Here is a 20,252-nt window from a genome sequence, read left to right as displayed (position 1 = left end):
GTTTTCGGCCTTGCAGTGATTTCTCCAGATTCTCTGAATCCTTTTGATGATATTACAGACCTTAGATGGTGAAATCCCTAAATTCCTTGCAATAGCTGGTTGAGAAATGTTGTTCTTAAACTGTTGACCATTTGCTCACGCATTTGTTGACAAAGTGGTGACCCTCGCCCCATCCTTGTTTGTGAATGACTGAGCATTTCATGGAAGCTGCTTTTATACCCAATCATGGTACCCAATTAACCTGTTCACCTGTGGGATGTTCCAAATAAGTCTTTGATGAGCATTCCTCAACTTTTATCAGTCTTTTTTGCCACTTGTGCCAGCTTTTTTGAAACACGTTGCAGTCATCAAATTCCAAATGAGCTAATATTTGCAAAAAATAACCAAGTTTTCCAGTTCGAACGTTAAATATCTTGTCTTTGCAGTCTATTCAATTCAATATAAGTTGAAAATGATTTGCAAATCATTGTATTCTCTTTTTATCTACGATGCCAACTTCGCTGGTTTTGCGTTTTGTAATTTGCAATCATGAATACAGTGGTACCTCAACTTAAGAATGTTTTGAGATAAGAGCTCTCTCAGCTAATTGTTTTAAGTTGCAAGCAAAAATTTTCGTTACAAGCATCCGAGCCATCAGTTGGCGTAGCAAATGCCCCAGTGAAATGAACCCCATAAGATCCGCCCCAAAACATCTGGTCTTACTCGCTAGCATTGACATAATTTAGTTTTTCCAAAAATTGGCAGGAAGTACCGTATTTTCAGCACTATAAGGCGCACCTAAAAACCTCCAATTTTCTCAAAAGCTGACAGTGCGCTTTACAATCCGGTGCGCCTTATATGTGGACCAATATTGAGCCACAACAGGTCTCATAGACCAATATTGAGCCACAACAGGTCTCGTAACCCCAGCCTCTACTGTAGCGTCTATTCTATGCGCCTTATAATGCGGTGCGCCTTATAATGCGGTTTGCCTTATATATGAACAAAGCTTTAAAATAGGCCATTCATTGAAGGTGCGCCTTATAATCCGGTGCGCCTTATAGTGCGGAAATACGGTAAGTGAGTGTGAAGGACATTGTTAAGAAGAAGCATATTATAATAATTGAATTAAAAGGCATTTTACACGTTAAAATTGTGCTGTTTTGGAGGAGCAAGCATCAACTGAATATATTTTAAATAATTTCAACAGTAGACATTGATTTGAGATACAAATGTTTTGAGTTAGGAGCTCTGTCACAGAACAAATTAGCTTGTAATTTAAGGTACTACTGTATGTGTTGTTATTATTAATACTATACCCTTTAAGTGAAAGTAAATGTTGAATTGTTAGAGACGTACAGTACATTCTGACAGGAGAACAAGAACGTGTCAAAAGACTAACAGAAGTATATAGAGTTATTAATAACAATTAGTCAGCATTTCCAGTAGGTACATTTTACATGTACTTGTTGTACCACTGTTAACTTGATATGTGGTTTTGATTAATAAATGCATATCGCTAAGTAGGAATGTGTATCGTTAGGATTTTATCGATGCTACACTCTTATTGATATTCCTTATCGATATTGGTATTAATCGCTACTATTATCTTACTATATGTAATTGATTTAAATCAAGATTTTAAAAAATGCATTTATTATTAGCATTTTCATTAGTACTAGAGGTTGTACGCCATCAACATCCTATATTCCTGTTATTTATTGTAAAGGAATTAGGTATAAATTAATTATGGATACAAACAAACAAGTAAACAACAATTAATGGCCAATGCATTCACATCTTATTTGAATAACGTGCAACCAACACTTTAGGTTGACTTCACAAGAGGAAAATCTGGCTCACATTTTCAACATTTAGGCAATTTTGAATAACAGTACAGTAACCAACATTTTAACAGTAGATGTACCCGCTAAATAGGGTTTCAATAACACAGTATCTGTTCTCAACTTCTCAGTCCTGGCGTCAAACAGCGTCCCAGGTGTGCAGAAGCATGTTGATGGTGTTGGCCCCTCACTTTGTAATTTCCATCGCCTCCTTTAACCATCTCTTGTATTCATTAGTTTTTCATGAAATAACTTTTCCTTGGCTGCCAGTTGCATGTTGTGTGTCACACTTCATGTTGTTGTGTTCCGGACGTCGGTGCATCGCCATAACTTGCTCCGCTGGCACTTCTGTTTTGTCAGTCGCGTCTTTTGTAGCTTAAAATTTTGGGAATTTTGGCTTCCGTTCACAACCATTATGAAAGACATGACGACGGATGTTTTTTTCCTAATGAATTCTAAGTGGTAAATAAACGTAAATAAAAGTCCGCTTACAGCGTAGCCAATGGGAGGTCCTCTATTCCGCCCATAAAACCTAATAAAAAAACAATGCAAAAACTGCCAACAATACTCCATTTACATTTTCTGACTTGAATATTAACCAAGTATTAATGATATCGTTATTGTAAGCGATAGCGCAGACAAACTATTTATAGCGGCACAGTGATCACTAGCGTGTGTGCCTATGTTGACATCATCGAGCGGTAAGCCGTTTCCTTGCTTCCTTTGCTCGTGAAAATTGTTTGTAGATCATAAAATCATGTCTCTCACCTGGATAGAAGAAGGATGACGATGTAATCCAACATGTTGGTACACTTTGACAGCCAATTTAGACCCAGAAATGTCGAGAACAACGCGAAAAGACGCTTGGTTACACCCCCCTTTTCTTCTCAAGGATTAGGAGTCATTCTTCATCTAAAACGGGAATATACTGTAACTAGATTCTATCAGTCGGCATCCTAATGACAGTAGACATTGTACAGTAAGTGATGTTTTATTATGTCTGTTGGCTCCCATGAAGTCTGCAGTGAGTAGAAATCAGTGATGTAGTGGGGGAAAAATATAGAACGTTGTGATGCATTTTTTCAAATTAATGCACTGTGTATGTTTGAAATTATCAAAATACAGAAATTTTAAATGGTATTATAAATGTGCCCATTACTACATTACATATATACTTACAGCATGTATGTATACAATCTTAAAGGAAGTGTTAGGATGTTTTTAAGGGGTTTTATAGGCAGAATAGAGCGACTAACATTGGCTCCATTGTAAGCAGACTTGATCACATTTATTTAATATTTAGAATGCATAAAAAAAAGAAAAACATATGTGTTCTTGTCTTGTCTACCAAATTCAGTGGCCTAGTGGTTAGAGTGTCCGCCCTGAGATCGGTAGGTCGTGAGTTCAAACCCCGGCCGAGTCATACCAAAGACTATAAAAATGGGACCCATTACCTCCCTGCTTGACACTCAGCATCAAGGGTTGGAATTGGGGATTAAATCACCAAAAATGATTCCCAGGCGCGGCCACCGCTGCTGCCCACTGCTCCCCTCACCTCCCAGGTGGTGAACAAGGGGATGGGTCAAACGCAGAGGACAAATTTCACCATACCTAGTGAGTGTCTGACAATCATTGGTACTTTAACTTTAACATAATGATTGTGAATGATAGGCAAAATTCCCAAAAAAGTTGTGTAACAGATTTAAATTATTTTGTTTTGTCATTTGTATTTGTTGTGACTTTTGCAATCGTGCTGTAGCTGAAAGTTGTTGTATTGTAATTAATGACATTGTCTTGTGGCGTTTGCATTTATTATGACCTTTCTCAGCCATCATAGGTTTCCGCCATTTTTGTTTTGAGGACGTCACAGACGAGCGAAATAGACTTATTTTTAAAAGTGTTAAACTTCATATAAAGTCTGCCGTTCTGAAATCAAAACGTTTCCCTTTTTTCAGTATCGATAAAACCTATTGATTCCCTTAAAACGATCTTGAATCGATGCCTTTCATCCAGGAGGCAAACATGCCAAGATCAATATACTTGAAATTTAGAAATGTAAATCCATCTAACAATACATCTATGAATTGTTACACCCCTAGTGAGTACTTAGATATAATTAAATTAAGAGTGAATTAACCTCAAAAAGGTTAAGAACCCTTACCTTGATCTAATACATGTACAGCGCTAAATATAAATCCATATTTATACTCACCAGTTGTAGCATCTCACGTAATTTTCAAGGTAGATTTTACCATTTTCGTACATTATTTGGGATTTTGAGGTCTTGCTGCACACTTTAGAAAAATCCCTGTTCTCCTGGATGATGACGATTGATAATCAACATTAATAACGAACACCCACAATTAATTAGCATATTAATATTACACGTTTTCCCAATACCTGCACAAGGATGTCCCTCAGGACTTTCAAATTAAGCCTTGTGAGACTTCCACTGATACCTCTGCTCCTCTGGCTCAATGCCTCAGCAGCATTGATGTTCCTTTTTTTCCAGTATGGCGCCATCATGTGGTGGCATTTCTTCCCATCTTGCAAAAAAGCGTCTGCAAGAAAACAAACAATTATATGGCGCTGTGGCTGCATTATGTAATAAATACATCAAACACAAGTAGATGTAATTTACCTAAATTGTTTATCGGTCAGCATATGAGCTGTTTTGCTGTCATGAATACATTTTATATGCATTGGACACAATTTTTGCATTTGCCGATGACACACAACATACACAGAGCATTAGTGGCAATGTTGTTGTTTTTTTATTAAACAACAAACATACATTTATAATGCACACAAAAGTGAAGGTTCTTTCAACATAACCAACAATCTACGAATCAGGTTGATCAAAACACGACATCAGCAAAACATGTCAAGGAAAGAAAACAAAAGTAAATACAGATAGAGTATTAAATATTAATAAATAATAATAATAAAAAATATGAAGAAAAAAAAAGACAAAAAGGGCTACCTAATTCACTTTAAATGTTTTTAACAGAAATATCAATTTAAGGGCTTTTGTACTCTAATCCTCCTCCAAGATTTGATTGATAATTGTAAACCATTAAGCCAATTAGAAAATGTAGGCCTTACTTTCATAAATCAACATTTATGGAGAAAACATGTTTGCCTAGAGCATAATAATGTTGACAAACATTTCTACGTTACAGTCCTTTATAAAAATACCACATTTGATCTCTTCTATAAAGAATGGGGATATCTCCACACCCTTGTTTCTCAGCCAATCTCTCATCTCCTCCCAAAACACATTTACACTCTCACACACACACACACACTCACACACGTACAGTATCACACACACACGTGTACACTCACACATGCACGTACAGTATCACACACACAGTATTACACACACACATGTACAGTATCACACATACATGTACACTCTCACACACACACGTACTGTATCACACACACACAAGTACAGTATCACACAAACACATGCACAGTATCACACAAACACATGCACAGTATCACACACACGCATGTACACTCTCACATTCCACAAACAGATGATTGACATTCTCTACAGCAGTGGTTTTCAACCAGTGTGCCGTGAAATATTGCCTGGTGTGCCGTGGGAAGTTATGCAACTTCACCTAATTGGTCCAAAAAATATTTTTTGCAAATCAATAATCATAATAATGTGCCGTTGTCTAGTGCCTGTGCTGTGTAGAGCTTGGCGGGGTAACCATGTAATACTCCATATCAGTAGGTGGCAGCAGGTAGTTCATAGCTTTGTAGAAGTCGGAATGTGTCGAAGATGGTTTGTCGTGATCCCAATATGCAGAGCACAGCGTGCAGGTAAAAAGGTATGTAAAGCTTTAAACCAAAAATCAACAAAAAGCGAGTCCCGCTAGGAAAAGGCACTGGAGCATAGGGATGACTATGTAAAACAAAAGTAAAACTGAACTGGCTACAAAGTCAACAAAAACAGAATGCTGGACGACAGCAAAAACTTACAGCGTGTGGAGCAAAGACGGCGTCCACAAAGCACATCCCGTACATGACATGACAATCAACAATGTCCCCACAAAGAAGGATAGCGTACGTACAACTTCAATAGTCTTGATTGCGAAAAAACAAAGCAGGTGCGGGCAATAGCGCTCAAAGGAAGGCATGGAGCTGCTATAGGAGAACACCAACAAAACAGGAAGGGTCACCAAAATAACAGCGCAAGACCGAAATTAAAGCACTACACACAGGAAACAACAACAAACTCAAGATAAGGCACGACAACCTGGTAGAGTTTCATTTTTTTAACCTTTTCTGCTGGTGGTGTGCCTCTGTATTTTTTTAATGACAAAAATGTGCCTTGGCTCAAAAAAGGTTGAAAAACACTGCTCTACAGCTCCACAGATATAACAGCCATCAACCTCCATGTTAAATTTAAGTTTAAAAAAACCCTTTGAAGGGTATTTTGATTGATTGATTGAAACTTTTATTAGTAGATTGCACAGTACAGTACATATTCTGTACAATTGACCACTAAATGGTAACACCCGAATAAGTTTTTCAACGTGTTTAAGTCGGGGTCCACGTTAATCAATTCATGGTATATTCCATTAATAATTTTAAATTGTATTTCTTTAAATTTGGGAAGAATTGGGTATGTAATATATATTGTCCTTATTTTCCTTGGCTCAAAAAAATATTATTTCACTAAAACTGCCCTCATATATATGTTGGAGCATTTTTCATCACAGAAATGAACATATTCAATATGAAGGTTTCTCTGGAATATGACATTTGGAATGATATAAAAATGTATTTCAGTTTTAGGAGTTAAATGGTGGAACAAGCTCAGTGATGAGCTGAAGACATGTAGTTCTTTGTTAAGGTTTAAGAAAACATTGAAAGGTGAAATAATTGAAAATTATAAAATATAGTAACTAATACTTTCATCCTATTGATTTTTTTTTTTTTAACGATGTTCCAGGCAATCTAATTTTCAGTGAAGGTATTGGATAGGCAAATATAAGCTTTGGCTTCAGCCTATTCCTTTTTTGGTCATTATTTTTCTTTTCTTTTTGTGTGTAAGTAAATGTGTATGATTGTTATGTATAATCTGTACTGTTAAACTGGTCACACAAAATGGTTGATGGTTGATTACATGACCGAAATAAACTTATTTCATTCATTAATTTCATTTCATTCATATACCATAGTGAACACCAGTTCGCAACACCATTTTTAACCATTGTAGCTTTAAGACTCCATTCATTACTTTACAGTCAATCATATTTAAACCAGCCTCTTCGACATCTTTAACCATATCTTCTTTTTTTATATAATGACATGTATTTTTCCAAATCCAAAGTTAGACGGGGAGTGAGGAATAGAGGAATAGATCAGTCGCACTGTTGCATTACGTCCAAAACTGTCGACCATTTCCATCAACAAGAGACCGTGTACGCATGCGCAAACAAGAACTCTCTCGGTGACCGTGACAATACAGCACAACTGTGTGATCGTGGTTTTTATTTCACATTATTGTGACTTAAACATATGTTTTTTTTAAAGATTCGTGTTCCCGAGACTACAATTGTATGAGGTGAGTACATATACATAACATTCACCATGCTAACTAGCTGAAGACAGAGGTTTTTAGACGGGTTGAGTTCGTTTAAATCTATGGTATTTACTTGCACCGGTTTAGCAAGTTACACATCCAACGGTGATGAAACACAATAACATCTAGTTTATGGGTACACTTGGTGGAATATCATTTTCTATGTTTTATTTACCGTGACAGCGTTGGATGGTTTCCTTTCTAGTACCTTCTGGGTCCTCTTGTAGAAGTTAGTCTTCTTCATTTCAATGTTTACAGCAGCGGCCTACCACCCTCTCATGACTTCCACCTACTGGTGCAAAAGTGTAACTGCATTCACAGGATAAACAATACAAATATTAACTATAACTATTACTTAATTGGAAGCTTCACTGATGTATATTGTTACAATTGACTTTATTTAGCAGCTAAGCCTTTGAATTAGGGCTGTGAATCTTTGGGTGTCCCACGATTCGATTCAATATCGATTCTTGCGGTCACGATTCGATTCAAAATCGATTTTTTTTCAATTCAACACAATTCTCGATTCAAAAACGTTTTTTTCCCGATTGAAAAGGATTCTCTATTCATTCAATACATAGGATTTCAGCAGGATCTACCCCAGTCTGCTGACATGCAAGCAGAGTAGTAGATTTTTGTAAAAAGCTTTTATAATTGCAAAGGACAATGTTTTATTAACTGACTGCAATAATGTAAATTTGTTTTAACTATTAAATGAACCAGAAATATGACTTATTTTATCTTTGTGAAAATATTGGACACAGTGTGTTGTCAAGCTTATGAGATGCGATGCAAGTGTAAGCCACTGTGACACTATTGTTCTTTTTATTTTTTTATTTTTATAAATGTCTAATGATAATGTCAATGAGGGATTTTTAATCACTGCTTTGTTGAAATTGTAACTAATATTGATACTGTTGTTGATAATATTCATTTTTGTTTCACTACTTTTGGATTGTTCTGTGTCGTGTTTGTGTCTCCTCTCAATTGCTCTGTTTATTGCAGTTCTGAGTGTTGCTGGGTCGGGTTTGGTTTTGGAATTGGATTGCATTGTTATGGTATTGCTGTGTATTGTTTTGTTGGATTGATTAATAAAAAATAAAAAAAATAAAAATTTATATAAATAAAATAAAAAAAACAAGATTTTTTAAAAATGAGAATAGATTCTGAATCGCACAACGTGAGAATCGCGATTCGAATTCGAATCGATTTTTTCCCACACCCCTACTTTGAATTATTTATGTTTACAATATAAAGACACTAGTGCTCTACTGCTCACTAGTGTTACCATGTCTGAGTTATTGTGTCGTTGTGGCTTGTGCAGCCCTTTGAGACACTAGTAAATTTAGGGCTATATAAGTAAACATTGATTAAGTGTGGAAAAATATGGGGAAAAAATTATAAATGTGTGCTTCATTCACTAACAGTGTTACAAAAAAGATGAATTATTAATAATACATAATGTTGGATATAGAGAACCTACAAACCCTTTATGTATTTAAATCACAATTATTGAAATTCAACGATGTGTTGCATTTGCAAACGATGTGGTGCATTTGCAAACAGCTAAAATTATGTACAAAACAAACTATAACCTGCTAGCCAAGAATGTACAACAATTCTTCTCAACAAAAGAGGAGGAATATAGCCTTAGGGGAAAATCTAATTTAAAACATTCGTATGCTCGTACAACACTTAAAACCTTTAGCATATCAGTATGTGGAATTAAATTATGGAACGGATTAACCAAGAGACTGTTCAAACTACAAATGTTCACAAAGTACACAGAACAAGAATTATGAAGAACATCTTGAACCCTTTTTTTCCCTTTTTTATTGAGACAAAGATTATTTATGTATTTAATACTTGTATGCTTACCATGGTATATTGTTTATTTATTTGTTCACTGTTCTGTTACAGAGAACAAGGAAATGGGATAAAATTGCTATGGTATGAAAAGGGGTAGGATTAAATAAGCTCTGCTTATTCCTACTCCTTTTCGGACGTGCTGTAATGATACAACTGGAATTGTGTGATGCATTACATTGTATCGTATGTATGTTCCAAATAAACGGAACTGAATATTGGATACACTTGCACAAATGAATATTCAATCAATAGCAATACTTAAGTGTTAGCAGTGGGAGACAGTGTTTCAATAATATCTTGGGGATTATCTTGTGTTTTTACAGAATAAATGCATAAATTGCGTCACCTCTGTTTAGCCACGGTGGCTAAAGTTTCCACAAGATTGAAGTGCACAGAAGGAAGACCCTGTGCGCCACTTGGTTCACGGATTCTTACCAACCCCGATGACATCTTTAAGCACAATATGTGGTCAGTACAACATCCTTAAAAACTATCAGTAAATGTATTTTATTGATGAAGTGCTACAGAAGTCCAACTGTCAATCCCTCTGTTTATTATTTAAATGAATACTCTTAATGTATAGGGATCATGTGCAGTGGACAGAGGAGGAGGTGAAAAATGCACAGCTGAAAGCTAAGGAAAATTCCAGTGTGCAAATTCCTTCATGGGAACAAGGTGCTAATTTAACACAAGTCATTACATGGCAAGTACATGTGTGAAATTGACAATATATCCAAATCTATTTGACACAGGAACATTTGACACGGAGGCTTGTCACTACTGGGATACATTTTATGTGCTGCATCAGCATAAATTCTTTAAAAATCGCAAATGGCTGCTTTTGGAATTCCCAGAACTGCTTCCAACTGATTTAAAAAGCCAAACCGGAAACTGCCATGACAGCTCCACACCTAACCTCCCTCAAGATGCAGCACTGGCAACAAACCAAGCAGCAGTGCACCTTTCCTACCCAGGACAACATGCGCCTTTTAGGCTATTGGAGGTTCTGCATTTTATTTACATTTTGGCAGTTAAAAAAATGAATTGAAAAAAATTTGGCAGTTTTTAAAATGATGAATTTTGCAGGTTGGCTGCGGGGTTGGCAACAGTGTATTTCCCGTCATTCGTAACATCAAGTAAGTTGTCAGTTGGGATAACGCCATTGTTTCTTTCTCCCTTTCCACACAACAGTTGTGTTTTTGTTTGTCTTGTTTACAGAGAAAAAGGTGCATTTTTGTACTGTTGTGACTTCTCGCCGTGTGCTATTCAACTGCTGAAGGTAAGAAGTCAACATTTGATGTTGCATTTACTCAATGGAGTAAAAATTGCAATATACAGTCAGTGGGACCTTGGTTTTTATCTATAATCCATACCAAAAGGTCAGACCAAACCCACAGCAATGTTTCCAACAAGGAATAATGTAAACCCAATGAATCTGTTCTATACACTCAAAAATATTAACACAACACACATTATATTGAAAATAATGATAGTTATACTGTACATGCGGAAATACATATAGATGACGAATGAACATTTAACATTTATTTTACCTTTACTGAAAAGTCATGTTCTTCCTCGAATTCAAGATTGTTTCTCAAGTTTTTTTTAATCAAAGTGCTGGTACTCCCAACTTCCTTTGACCCCACAGTGGATTTGTTTGCAGTCACAGTCAATACTAAAATGCACAGAAACTGAGTCACCTACACGTGGGATTCTTTGGACACACGATAACTGAGAAATATATGAAAACTAGGGCCCAGTTAGTCTTTGCTCATTAAATGTGCTTGCATGGGGCAGTACCAAATTTTGGGTCCCCATACACAAGACTCCTAATGTTTCCCCCCACCCAATCCCACCCTAAATTCAACATAGCCGACCCATACACACACTTGGTACAGTATGTTTACATACATTAAAAAACTAATTATGGCATGAATTTAGTTGAAAGCAACTTTTTAAAAAAAACACGTAAGAACGTATTAGATTGTTGACTTTATAAAGAACAAATCTACCAAAATAATATTTTATTTTTTATTTTTTTAAAGGTTTTGTTTTTGTTTGTTTGGGGGTTGTTGTTTTTTACAAAAAAGTGCCAACAAATTCAATATAAAGAGTCCTGAATATGAATTTATGTAATCATATAACCTGTTATTATTTATTTGAATATAATTATGAATATGTCAAGTGTTCCTTTACTTCAGAGTGTAAAGTACAGATTAGTTGATAAACAGGAGTATCATCAGTGGATAATACGAATCATAATAATAGATTATTAAGATGATGATAATACAAACCCCGTTTCCATATTAGTTGGGAAATTGTGTTAGATGTAAATATAAATGGAATACAATGATTTGCAAATCATTTTCAACCCATATTCAGTTGAATATGCTACAAAGACAACATATTTGATGTTCAAACTGATAAACTTTTTTTTTTTTTGGCAAATAATCATTAACTTTAGAATTTGATGCCAGCAACACGTGACAAAGAAGTTGGGAAAGGTGGCAATAAATACTGATAAAGTTGAGGAATGCTCATCAAACACTTATTTGGAACCTCCCACAGGTGAACAGGCAAATTGGGAACAGGTGGGTGCCATGATTGGGTATAAAAGTAGATTCCATGAAATGCTCAGTCATTCACAAACAAGGATGGGGCGAGGGTCACCACTTTGTCAACTAATGCGTGAGCAAATTGTTGAACAGTTTAAGAAAAACCTTTCTCAACCAGCTATTGCAAGTAATTTAGGGATTTCACCATCTACGGTCCGTAATATCATCAAAGGGTTCAGAGAATCTGGAGAAATCACTGCACGTAAGCAGCTAAGCCCGTGACCTTCGATCCCTCAGGCTGTACTGCATCAACAAGCGACATCAGTGTGTAAAGGATATCACCACATGGGCTCAGGAACACTTCAGAAACCCACTGTCAGTAACTACAGTTGGTCGCTACATCTGTAAGTGCAAGTTAAAACTCACCTATGCAAGGCGAAAACCGTTTATCAACAACACCCAGAAACGCCGTCGGCTTTGCTGGGCCTGAGCTCATCTAAGATGGACTGATACAAAGTGGAAAAGTGTTTTGTGGTCTGACGAGTCCACATTTCAAATTGTTTTTGGAAACTGTGGACGTCGTGTCCTCCGGACCAAAGAGGAAAAGAACCATCCGGATTGTTATAGGCGCAAAGTTGAAAAGCCAGCATCTGTGATGGTATGGAGGTGTATTAGTGCCCAAGACATGGGTAACTTACACATCTGTGAAGGCGCCATTAATTTTGAAAGGTACATACTGGTTTTGGAGCAACATATGTTGCCATCCAAGCAACGTTACCATGGACACCCCTGCTTATTTCAGCAAGACAATGCCAAGCCACGTGTTACATCAACGTGGCTTCATAGTAAAAGAGTGTGGGTACTAGACTGGCTTGCCTGTAGTCCAGACCTGTCTCCCATTGTAAATGTGTGGCGCATTATGAAGCCTAAAATACCACAACGGAGACCCCCGGACTGTTGAACAACTTAAGCTGTACATCAAGCAAGAATGGGAAAGAATTCCACCTGAGAAGCTTAAAAAATGTGTCTCCTCAGTTCCCAAACGTTTACTGAGTGTTGTTAAAAGGAAAGGCCATGTAACACAGTGGTGAACATGCCCTTTCCCAACTACTTTGGCACGTGTTGCAGCCATGAAATTCTAAGTTAATTATTATTTGCAAAAAAAAAATAAAGTTTATGAGTTTGAACATCAAATATCTTGTCTTTGTAGTGCATTCAACTGAATATGGGTTGAAAAGGATTTGCAAATCATTGTATTCCGTTTATATTTACATCTTACACAATTTCCCAACTCATATGGAAACAGGGTTTGTATTATTAGTGCATCTCCTGGGAGTTAAATCTCCACCTGTCAACGCTTATGTTTCTAACTTTAATCGAGGGTCCTTGAATGCACCAAAGTTGTGAGCAAGTGGATGCAAAAGTGAAACTTGTACATAACTTTCTCCTACCACAAATACATTTATTATATTTGTATCTTTCTTCTAACACCTCATCGTTGTTTCAATATGTTGGTGCCATGTGTGTGAAACCTAAGTGTGAGCTTTGATGATGTTATGACTGTGAGTCATTATGAATGAATGAAATGAGTTTATTTCGGTCATATAATCAACCATTTTGTGTGATCAGTTTAACAGTACAGATTATACATATTAACAGTCATACACATTTACACACAAAAAGAAAAGAAAAAGAATGACCGAAAAAGGAATAGGCTAAAGCCAAGGCTTATATTTGCCTATTCTATACATCCACTGAAAATTACATTGCCTGGAACATTAATGTTCAAAAAATCAATGGGATGAAAGTAATTGTTACTATATTTTATAATTTTCCATTATTTCACCTTTCTGTTCCAAGGTGTTCCAAGTTAGTTTTGCGGCGATCCAGGTGGAACAAACCATTTCGTAATTTTGACAAGGAGGTGTAGGTAGTTTAGATATTTAAAATTCATTTTAAGCAACCTAATTATTGAGCTTTCACGGTCTTTTGATTTTTTATATGAAAAGTTTTACATATACACTACCGTTCAAAAGTTTGGGGTCACCCAAACAATTTTGTGGAATAGCCTTCATTTCTAAGAACAAGAATAGACTGTCGAGTTTCAGATGAAAGTTCTCTTTTTCTGGCCATTTTGAGTGTTTAATTGACCTCACAAATGTGATGCTCCAGAAACTCAATCTGCTCAAAGGAAGGTCAGTTTTGTAGCTTCTGTAACGAGCTAAACTGTTTTCAGATTTGTGAACATGATTGCACAAGGGTTTTCTAATCATCAATTAGCCTTCTGAGCCAATGAGCAAACACATTGTACCATTAGAACACTGGAGTGATAGTTGCTGGAAATGGGCCTCTATATACCTATGTAGATATTGCACCAAAAATCAGACATTTGCAGCTAGAATAGTCATTTACCACATTAGCAATGTATAGAGTGTATTTCTTTAAAGTTAAGACTAGTTTAAAGTTACCTTCATTGAAAAGTACAGTGCTTTTCCTTCAAAAATAAGGACATTTCAATGTGACCTCAAACTTTTGAACGGTAGTGTATTTTATAATTTCCATACTGTATTTACCAGTCGATAGAAAAGAAAGAATTCAAGGGGCCGACTTTGCTTGGGGCCCCTGTGTGCTTGACAGACAACACATATATGTGTATATATATATATATATATATATATATATATATATATATATATATATATATATATATATATATATATATATATATATATACACACACATATACACACATATATATATATATATATATATATATATATATATATATATATATATATACATATATATATATATATATATATATATATATATATATATATGTATACCAGAGATATATATATATATATATACATATATATATACATATATATATATATATATATATATATATATATATATATATATATATATATATATATATATATATATATATATATATATATATATATGTATACCAGAGATATATATATATATATATATATATATATATATATATATATATATATATATATATATATATATATATATATATATATATATATATATATATATATATATATATATCAGAATCAGAATAGTTTTATTGCCATTGTTTGAGAACGGGTTCACAAACTAGGAATTTTTCTTGGTGCAAACGTGCGACATAAAACACATACAACACATATTTGGTAATAAAAAGAGCTGTGACTGAGCTATCAGATAGACTTAGAAGGGATTCAAGGAATTCAAGGAGCTGCTGTTAGGAGTTATTGTTCATTTGCCTGATGGCCGAGGGGAAAAAACTGTTCAGGTGGCGGGAGGTGTGGGTCTGGATGGAGCGCAGTCTCCTGCCTGAGGGGAGAGGGGAGAATAGTGTGTGTCCAGGGTGAGAAGAGTCAGCTGTGATCCGACCCACACGCCTCCTGGTCCTGGAGGAGAACAAGTCCTGGAGGGATGGGAGCTTGCAGCCAATCACCTTCTCAGCAGCACGTACGATGCGCTGCAGTCTATTCTTATCCTGGACTGTGGCGCCGGGGAACCACACTGTGATGGAGGAGGTCAGGATGGACTCTATGTTGGCTGAGTAAAACTGCACCAGCATCTCGGTCGGCACCTTAAGTTTCCTCAGCTGCCGCAGGAAGTACATCCTCTGCTGGGCCTTCTTGATGAGTGAGCTGATGGTCAGCTCCCACTTGAGGTCCTGGGTGATGGTGGTGCCCAAGAAACGGAAGGAGTCCACAATGGGGACGGGGGTGGGAGAGTCAATCACGGTGAGGGGGGGTGGTGTGGCTGTGACTTTCCTGAAGTCCATGATCATCTCCACTGTTTTCTGGGCGTTCAGCTCCAGGTTGTTGAGGCTGCACCAGGACGTCAGCCGGTCCACCTCTCTCCTGTAGGCGGACTCATCGCCATTCGAGATGATCCCGATGAGGGTGGTGTCATCCACAAACTTGAGCAGTTTTACGGATTGGTGACTGGAGGTGCAGCAGTTTGTTTACAGGGAGAAGAGCCAGGGGGAGAGTACACAGCCCTGAGGAGTACCAGTGTTCGTGGTTCGACTGTCCGAGACAATCTTCCCCAGCCGTACGTGCTGTCTTCGGTCTGTCAGGAAGTATATATATATATATATATATATATATATATATATATATATATATATATATATATATATATATATATATATATATATATATATATATATATATATATATATATATATATATATATGTATATATACACACCAGTGGCGTGCAGTCACTAGAAGCAGGGGAGGCGGGGCCTCACCTGCCATCATGGAAAGAAAAAAAAAAGTAAAAAGAAAAAAAAATGTATTAAATTGTTATATGTATCCAGTGATTATACTAAAGTTATTTTCCATTTAACTTCACCAGTTTTAGATTATTTTTATTTTCACATTTGCCATTCAAATACTGAGGAGACGGTGCGTGATCAGCAGCCAGTTGAGGCACTTGTGCCTCACCATGGATTGAGCAATGACTCGGCTAACTGCTGGCCTGCTGTGCAGTGACACCGTATTGCTATATGAATTATATTATACATTTCCATAGTTTAGTTAGCTGATGTATATAATGTACAGTGTATTTTGTCAACAACTGTATGTGTGTAACGTATTTTTAGTGCTGAGCGATCATAAATCTGCTGCCAAGACACACTGTGTGAGGCTCGTCTCATAACCCCGCCTCCTGGTGCCGGTTAACACTAACGCCGCAGAGTGCACCGCCCGACGGGAGCGCCACACCAACCAAAGCCCACACCCAAACCCTCCACGTATCAAGACCGAATCCACCCAAAAAAAGTCACTTAACAAGAAGCCAAAAAGTGCAAAAACAACAATGCTCGTGCTGCAGGAGCCGCGAACGACCGCAGGGACACAACATTAGGTACACCTGCACTGGAGGTTCATATGTTTGTAAATCTGACTGTGATGATGCAGTCGTGCCTCACCAGACATTAACCTCACCGCACGCCACTGATATACACACACATATACACACATATATATATATATATATATATATATATTTATATATATTAAAAAAAAGAGAAAATATATATATATATATATATATATATATATATATATATATATATATATATATATATATATATATATATATATATATATATATATATATATATATATATATATATATATGTATTTTCTTTTTTTCTTTTTTTATATTTTATGTTTATTTTTCATTTTGTCTTTGATGCGCCTGAAAGAGTGGCAGCACATCACAGTAGCTCCTTTGATATCCTTCATTTTACTTTATTTTTGGTATTCTTCTCAACTTTTCTTTCTTTTTTTTAATCACTTATGGTCCTTGGGCGCTTTTGTGTGTTTTCGTTACTTTTCTTTTCCTTTTCGGGCGGTTTTGTGTTTGGCTTTGATCAGTTGAGCAGCTGGCCCTTTGTTTACACACGCGAGGAGCTGTTTGCGCTCTCCTTGCCAGCGCTATGGGGATCGCGGCCGGACATTCCCGTGGAATTACGGAAAAAGCGCCGGGGATGCCGTGCCGGCACATAGATGAAGGAGCGAAGAGGAACAATTTCCCTTGTGGATCAATAAACTTTGTCTAAATCTAAGTCTATAGGTCGCTGTATATGAGTTTTTTTCAACATTTGGTCCTTCCTGTAATATTGTAGTGTAAATTATTCCCAGGGACCACAAGGAAGACATCTGTGTTTCATTTTGGATACCACTGACTTTGCCCTCTTCTCACAGGGCCATCCGGACTATGACGATTCTGTGTGCCACGCGTTTGTACATGATATTTGCGAGGAGGAGGCTTCTCTTCCCTTTCCTCCACAGAGCCTGGATGTCATTTTAGCAGTTTTTGTCCTCTCCTCTGTTCATCCAGAGAGGTGAGTGAAAGAGACAGCAAAAACACATGTGCTGCCTTTTGGCACTTTCACCAACGCTTTGTTTTTCTGTAATTGTAATCAACACACAAAGGACATTTTTTACGGCAGGTACAGTAACAATGCAGTAAATGAGATTTCATCTATAGGATGCAAGGAGTCGTAAACAGACTATCCTCCTACTTAAAATGTGGAGGGTATTTTCTCTTCCGGGATTATGGGAGATTTGACCTGACACAGCTCAGGTTTAAGAAAGGTGAGTTTTACCCACTTTTGCTAATGTTCTGTGTAGTTATTTTACTCACATTTGTATTAGCAGTCATTCATCTTTTGCAACCAGGTCAGTGCCTGTCAGAGAATTTCTACACACGAGGCGATGGAACCTGTGTTTACTTTTTCACCAAAGGTATACTATCTGCAATGCAATAGTGTGCACTTCCTACAAAACATATAGTGTGCTAAAAATATGAATCATGAAAGACTAGAGCTCTCTTGGCTGACTCTGTTTTATCTCCACAGAAGAAATTCACGATTTATTTACCAAAGCCGGACTGGAGGAAGTCCAGAATGTGGAAGATCGACGACTTCAAGTTAACAGAGGGAAGAAAGTGTCAATGCACCGAGTATGGATGCAGAGCAAGTTTAGGAAACCATATCCACTTTCACCTTGTTAAGACCCCTCTTTCCCTTTTTTTTCTATTTTTATATCTACTTATTGTCCAAAACAGCATATGTACATTAAATACATAGCACACGCAGCTATGTGGTGATTATTTCATGAGTGCAATAAAAAGTGCATTTTATTGTACAGTCACGGATAATGTAGTAAACAAAACTACACTATACTGCCAAAAGTATTTGTCCACCCATCCAAATGATGAGAATCAGGTATAAAATCAAACACTTAGGCATGGAGACTGTTTCTACAAACATTTGTGAAAGAATGGGCCGCTCTCAGTAATTTCCAGCGTGGAACTGTCATAGGATGCCACCTGTGCAACAAATCCAGTCGTGAAGTTTCCTCGCTCCTAAATATTCCAAAGTCAAATTTATTATAAGAAAAGTGAAGAGTTTGGGAACAACAGCAACTCAGCCAAGTGGTAGGCCACGTAAAGCAATCGTGTACCATCATGACTGGATGAAAGTCATGTCCAGTAATAAATCACGAATATGCAATGGGCAGAGTGATGATGCTGGAACTTTTGTTTGGTACAGTTCCAATGAGATTTATGAAGACGACTGCCTGAAAAAAACATGCAAATTTCCAGTCATTCATGATATGGGGCTGCATGTCAGGTTATGGCAGTGGGGAAAGGGTTGTTATTACACCTTTAATATGTACTTGACTGTACTTGAATATATAATAGACTGTATTTATATTATTCACTTGTGAATAACGCTGTATAATAGACTGTATTTATATTATTCACATGTGAATAATGCTGTATAATAGACTGTATTTATATTATTCACATGTGAATAATGTTGTATAAAAGACAGTATTTATACTATTCACATGTGAATAATGCTGTATAATAGACAGTATTTATACTATTCACATGTGAATAATGCTGTATAATAGACTGTATTTATACTATTCACATGTGAATAATGCTGTATAATAGACTATATATATTATTCACATGTGAATAATGCTGTATAATAGGCAGTATTTATACTATTCACATGTGAATAATGCTGTATAATAGACTATATATATTATTCACATGTGAATAATGCTGTATAATAGACAGTATTTATACTATTCACATGTGAATAGTATAAAAGGGCAGCACGGTGGAAGAGGGGTTAGTGCGTCTGCCTCACAAAACGAAGGTCCTGAGTAGTCGTGAGTTCAATCCCGGCCTCGGGATCTTTCTGTGTGGAGTTTGCATGTCCTCCCCGTGACTGCGTGGGTTCCCTCCGGGTACTCCGGCTTCCTCCCACCTCCAAAGACATGCACCTGGGGATAGGTTGATTGGCAACACTAAATTGGCCCTAGTGTGTGAATGTGAGTGTGAATGTTGTCTGTCTATCTGTGTTGGCCCTGCGATGAGGTGGCGACTTTTCTAGGGTGTACACCGCCTTCCGCCCGGTTGTAGCTGAGATAGGCTCCAGCGCCCCCCGCGACCCCGAAGGGAATAAGCGTTAGAAAATGGATGGATGGACATGTGAATAATGCTGTATAATAGACAGTATTTATACTATTCACATGTGAATAATGCTGTATAATAGACTGTATTTATACTATTCACATGTGAATAATTCTGTATAATAGACTGTATATATTTTATTCACATGTGAATAATGCTGTATAATAGACAGTATTTATACTATTCACATGTGAATAATGCTGTATAATAGACTGTATTTGTCCGGCTTTTCCCTGACAGTTTGGTCATGTTTTAGTTTTTCCTCTTTGTCTGTCTTTATTTCCTGTTAGCGCTCTTATTTTGTCTTTATTTCCTGCTTGTATCCCTGAGTGTTTTTTCCCCTCAGCTGTGACTGATTGGC

The 20,252-nt window shown here is 36.7% G+C and overlaps 2 protein-coding genes across 5 annotated transcripts in view; one reads left to right on the top strand and one right to left on the bottom strand.

Moving 5' to 3' along the window:
* Window positions 1-7,711, bottom strand: part of dcaf17 (ddb1 and cul4 associated factor 17) — a 39,517-nt gene extending 31,806 nt beyond the window's left edge. For both annotated transcript variants that reach the window (XM_062069886.1, XM_062069884.1), the window contains exons 1-3: window positions 7,604-7,711; window positions 4,224-4,384; window positions 4,036-4,139 (exon numbers count right to left, since the gene is read on the bottom strand). In XM_062069886.1, coding sequence (XP_061925870.1) covers window positions 4,036-4,139; window positions 4,224-4,349 — 230 coding nt within the window. In that variant the 5' untranslated portion in view covers window positions 4,350-4,384; window positions 7,604-7,711. The remainder of the gene's footprint in view (window positions 1-4,035; window positions 4,140-4,223; window positions 4,385-7,603) is intronic.
* Window positions 7,259-19,021, top strand: mettl8 (methyltransferase 8, methylcytidine). 3 transcript variants are annotated; one of them, XM_062069888.1, is made up of 10 exons: window positions 7,262-7,410; window positions 9,654-9,765; window positions 9,881-9,972; window positions 10,050-10,300; window positions 10,384-10,433; window positions 10,516-10,576; window positions 17,602-17,741; window positions 17,888-17,994; window positions 18,079-18,144; window positions 18,258-19,021. In XM_062069888.1, exons 2-10 carry the CDS (start codon window positions 9,761-9,763, stop codon window positions 18,410-18,412), a joined length of 927 nt encoding a protein of 308 aa, XP_061925872.1. In that variant the 5' UTR covers window positions 7,262-7,410; window positions 9,654-9,760; the 3' UTR covers window positions 18,413-19,021. The 3 variants fall into 3 exon arrangements, with proteins under 3 accessions (XP_061925873.1, XP_061925872.1, XP_061925871.1); XM_062069887.1 differs by having other exon boundaries at window positions 7,264-7,410; window positions 9,621-9,765; window positions 18,258-19,018; XM_062069889.1 differs by lacking the exons at window positions 18,079-18,144; window positions 18,258-19,021 and having other exon boundaries at window positions 7,259-7,410; window positions 9,621-9,765; window positions 17,833-17,946.
* Window positions 19,022-20,252: the final 1,231 nt, after the last annotated feature.

Source organism: Entelurus aequoreus, linkage group LG14, assembly GCF_033978785.1.
Source record: "Entelurus aequoreus isolate RoL-2023_Sb linkage group LG14, RoL_Eaeq_v1.1, whole genome shotgun sequence".
In the NCBI taxonomy this organism is placed as follows: domain Eukaryota; kingdom Metazoa; phylum Chordata; class Actinopteri; order Syngnathiformes; family Syngnathidae; genus Entelurus; species Entelurus aequoreus.
Note: the sequence above shows the minus strand (reverse complement) of the source record. Positions and strands in the feature narration are given on the sequence as shown.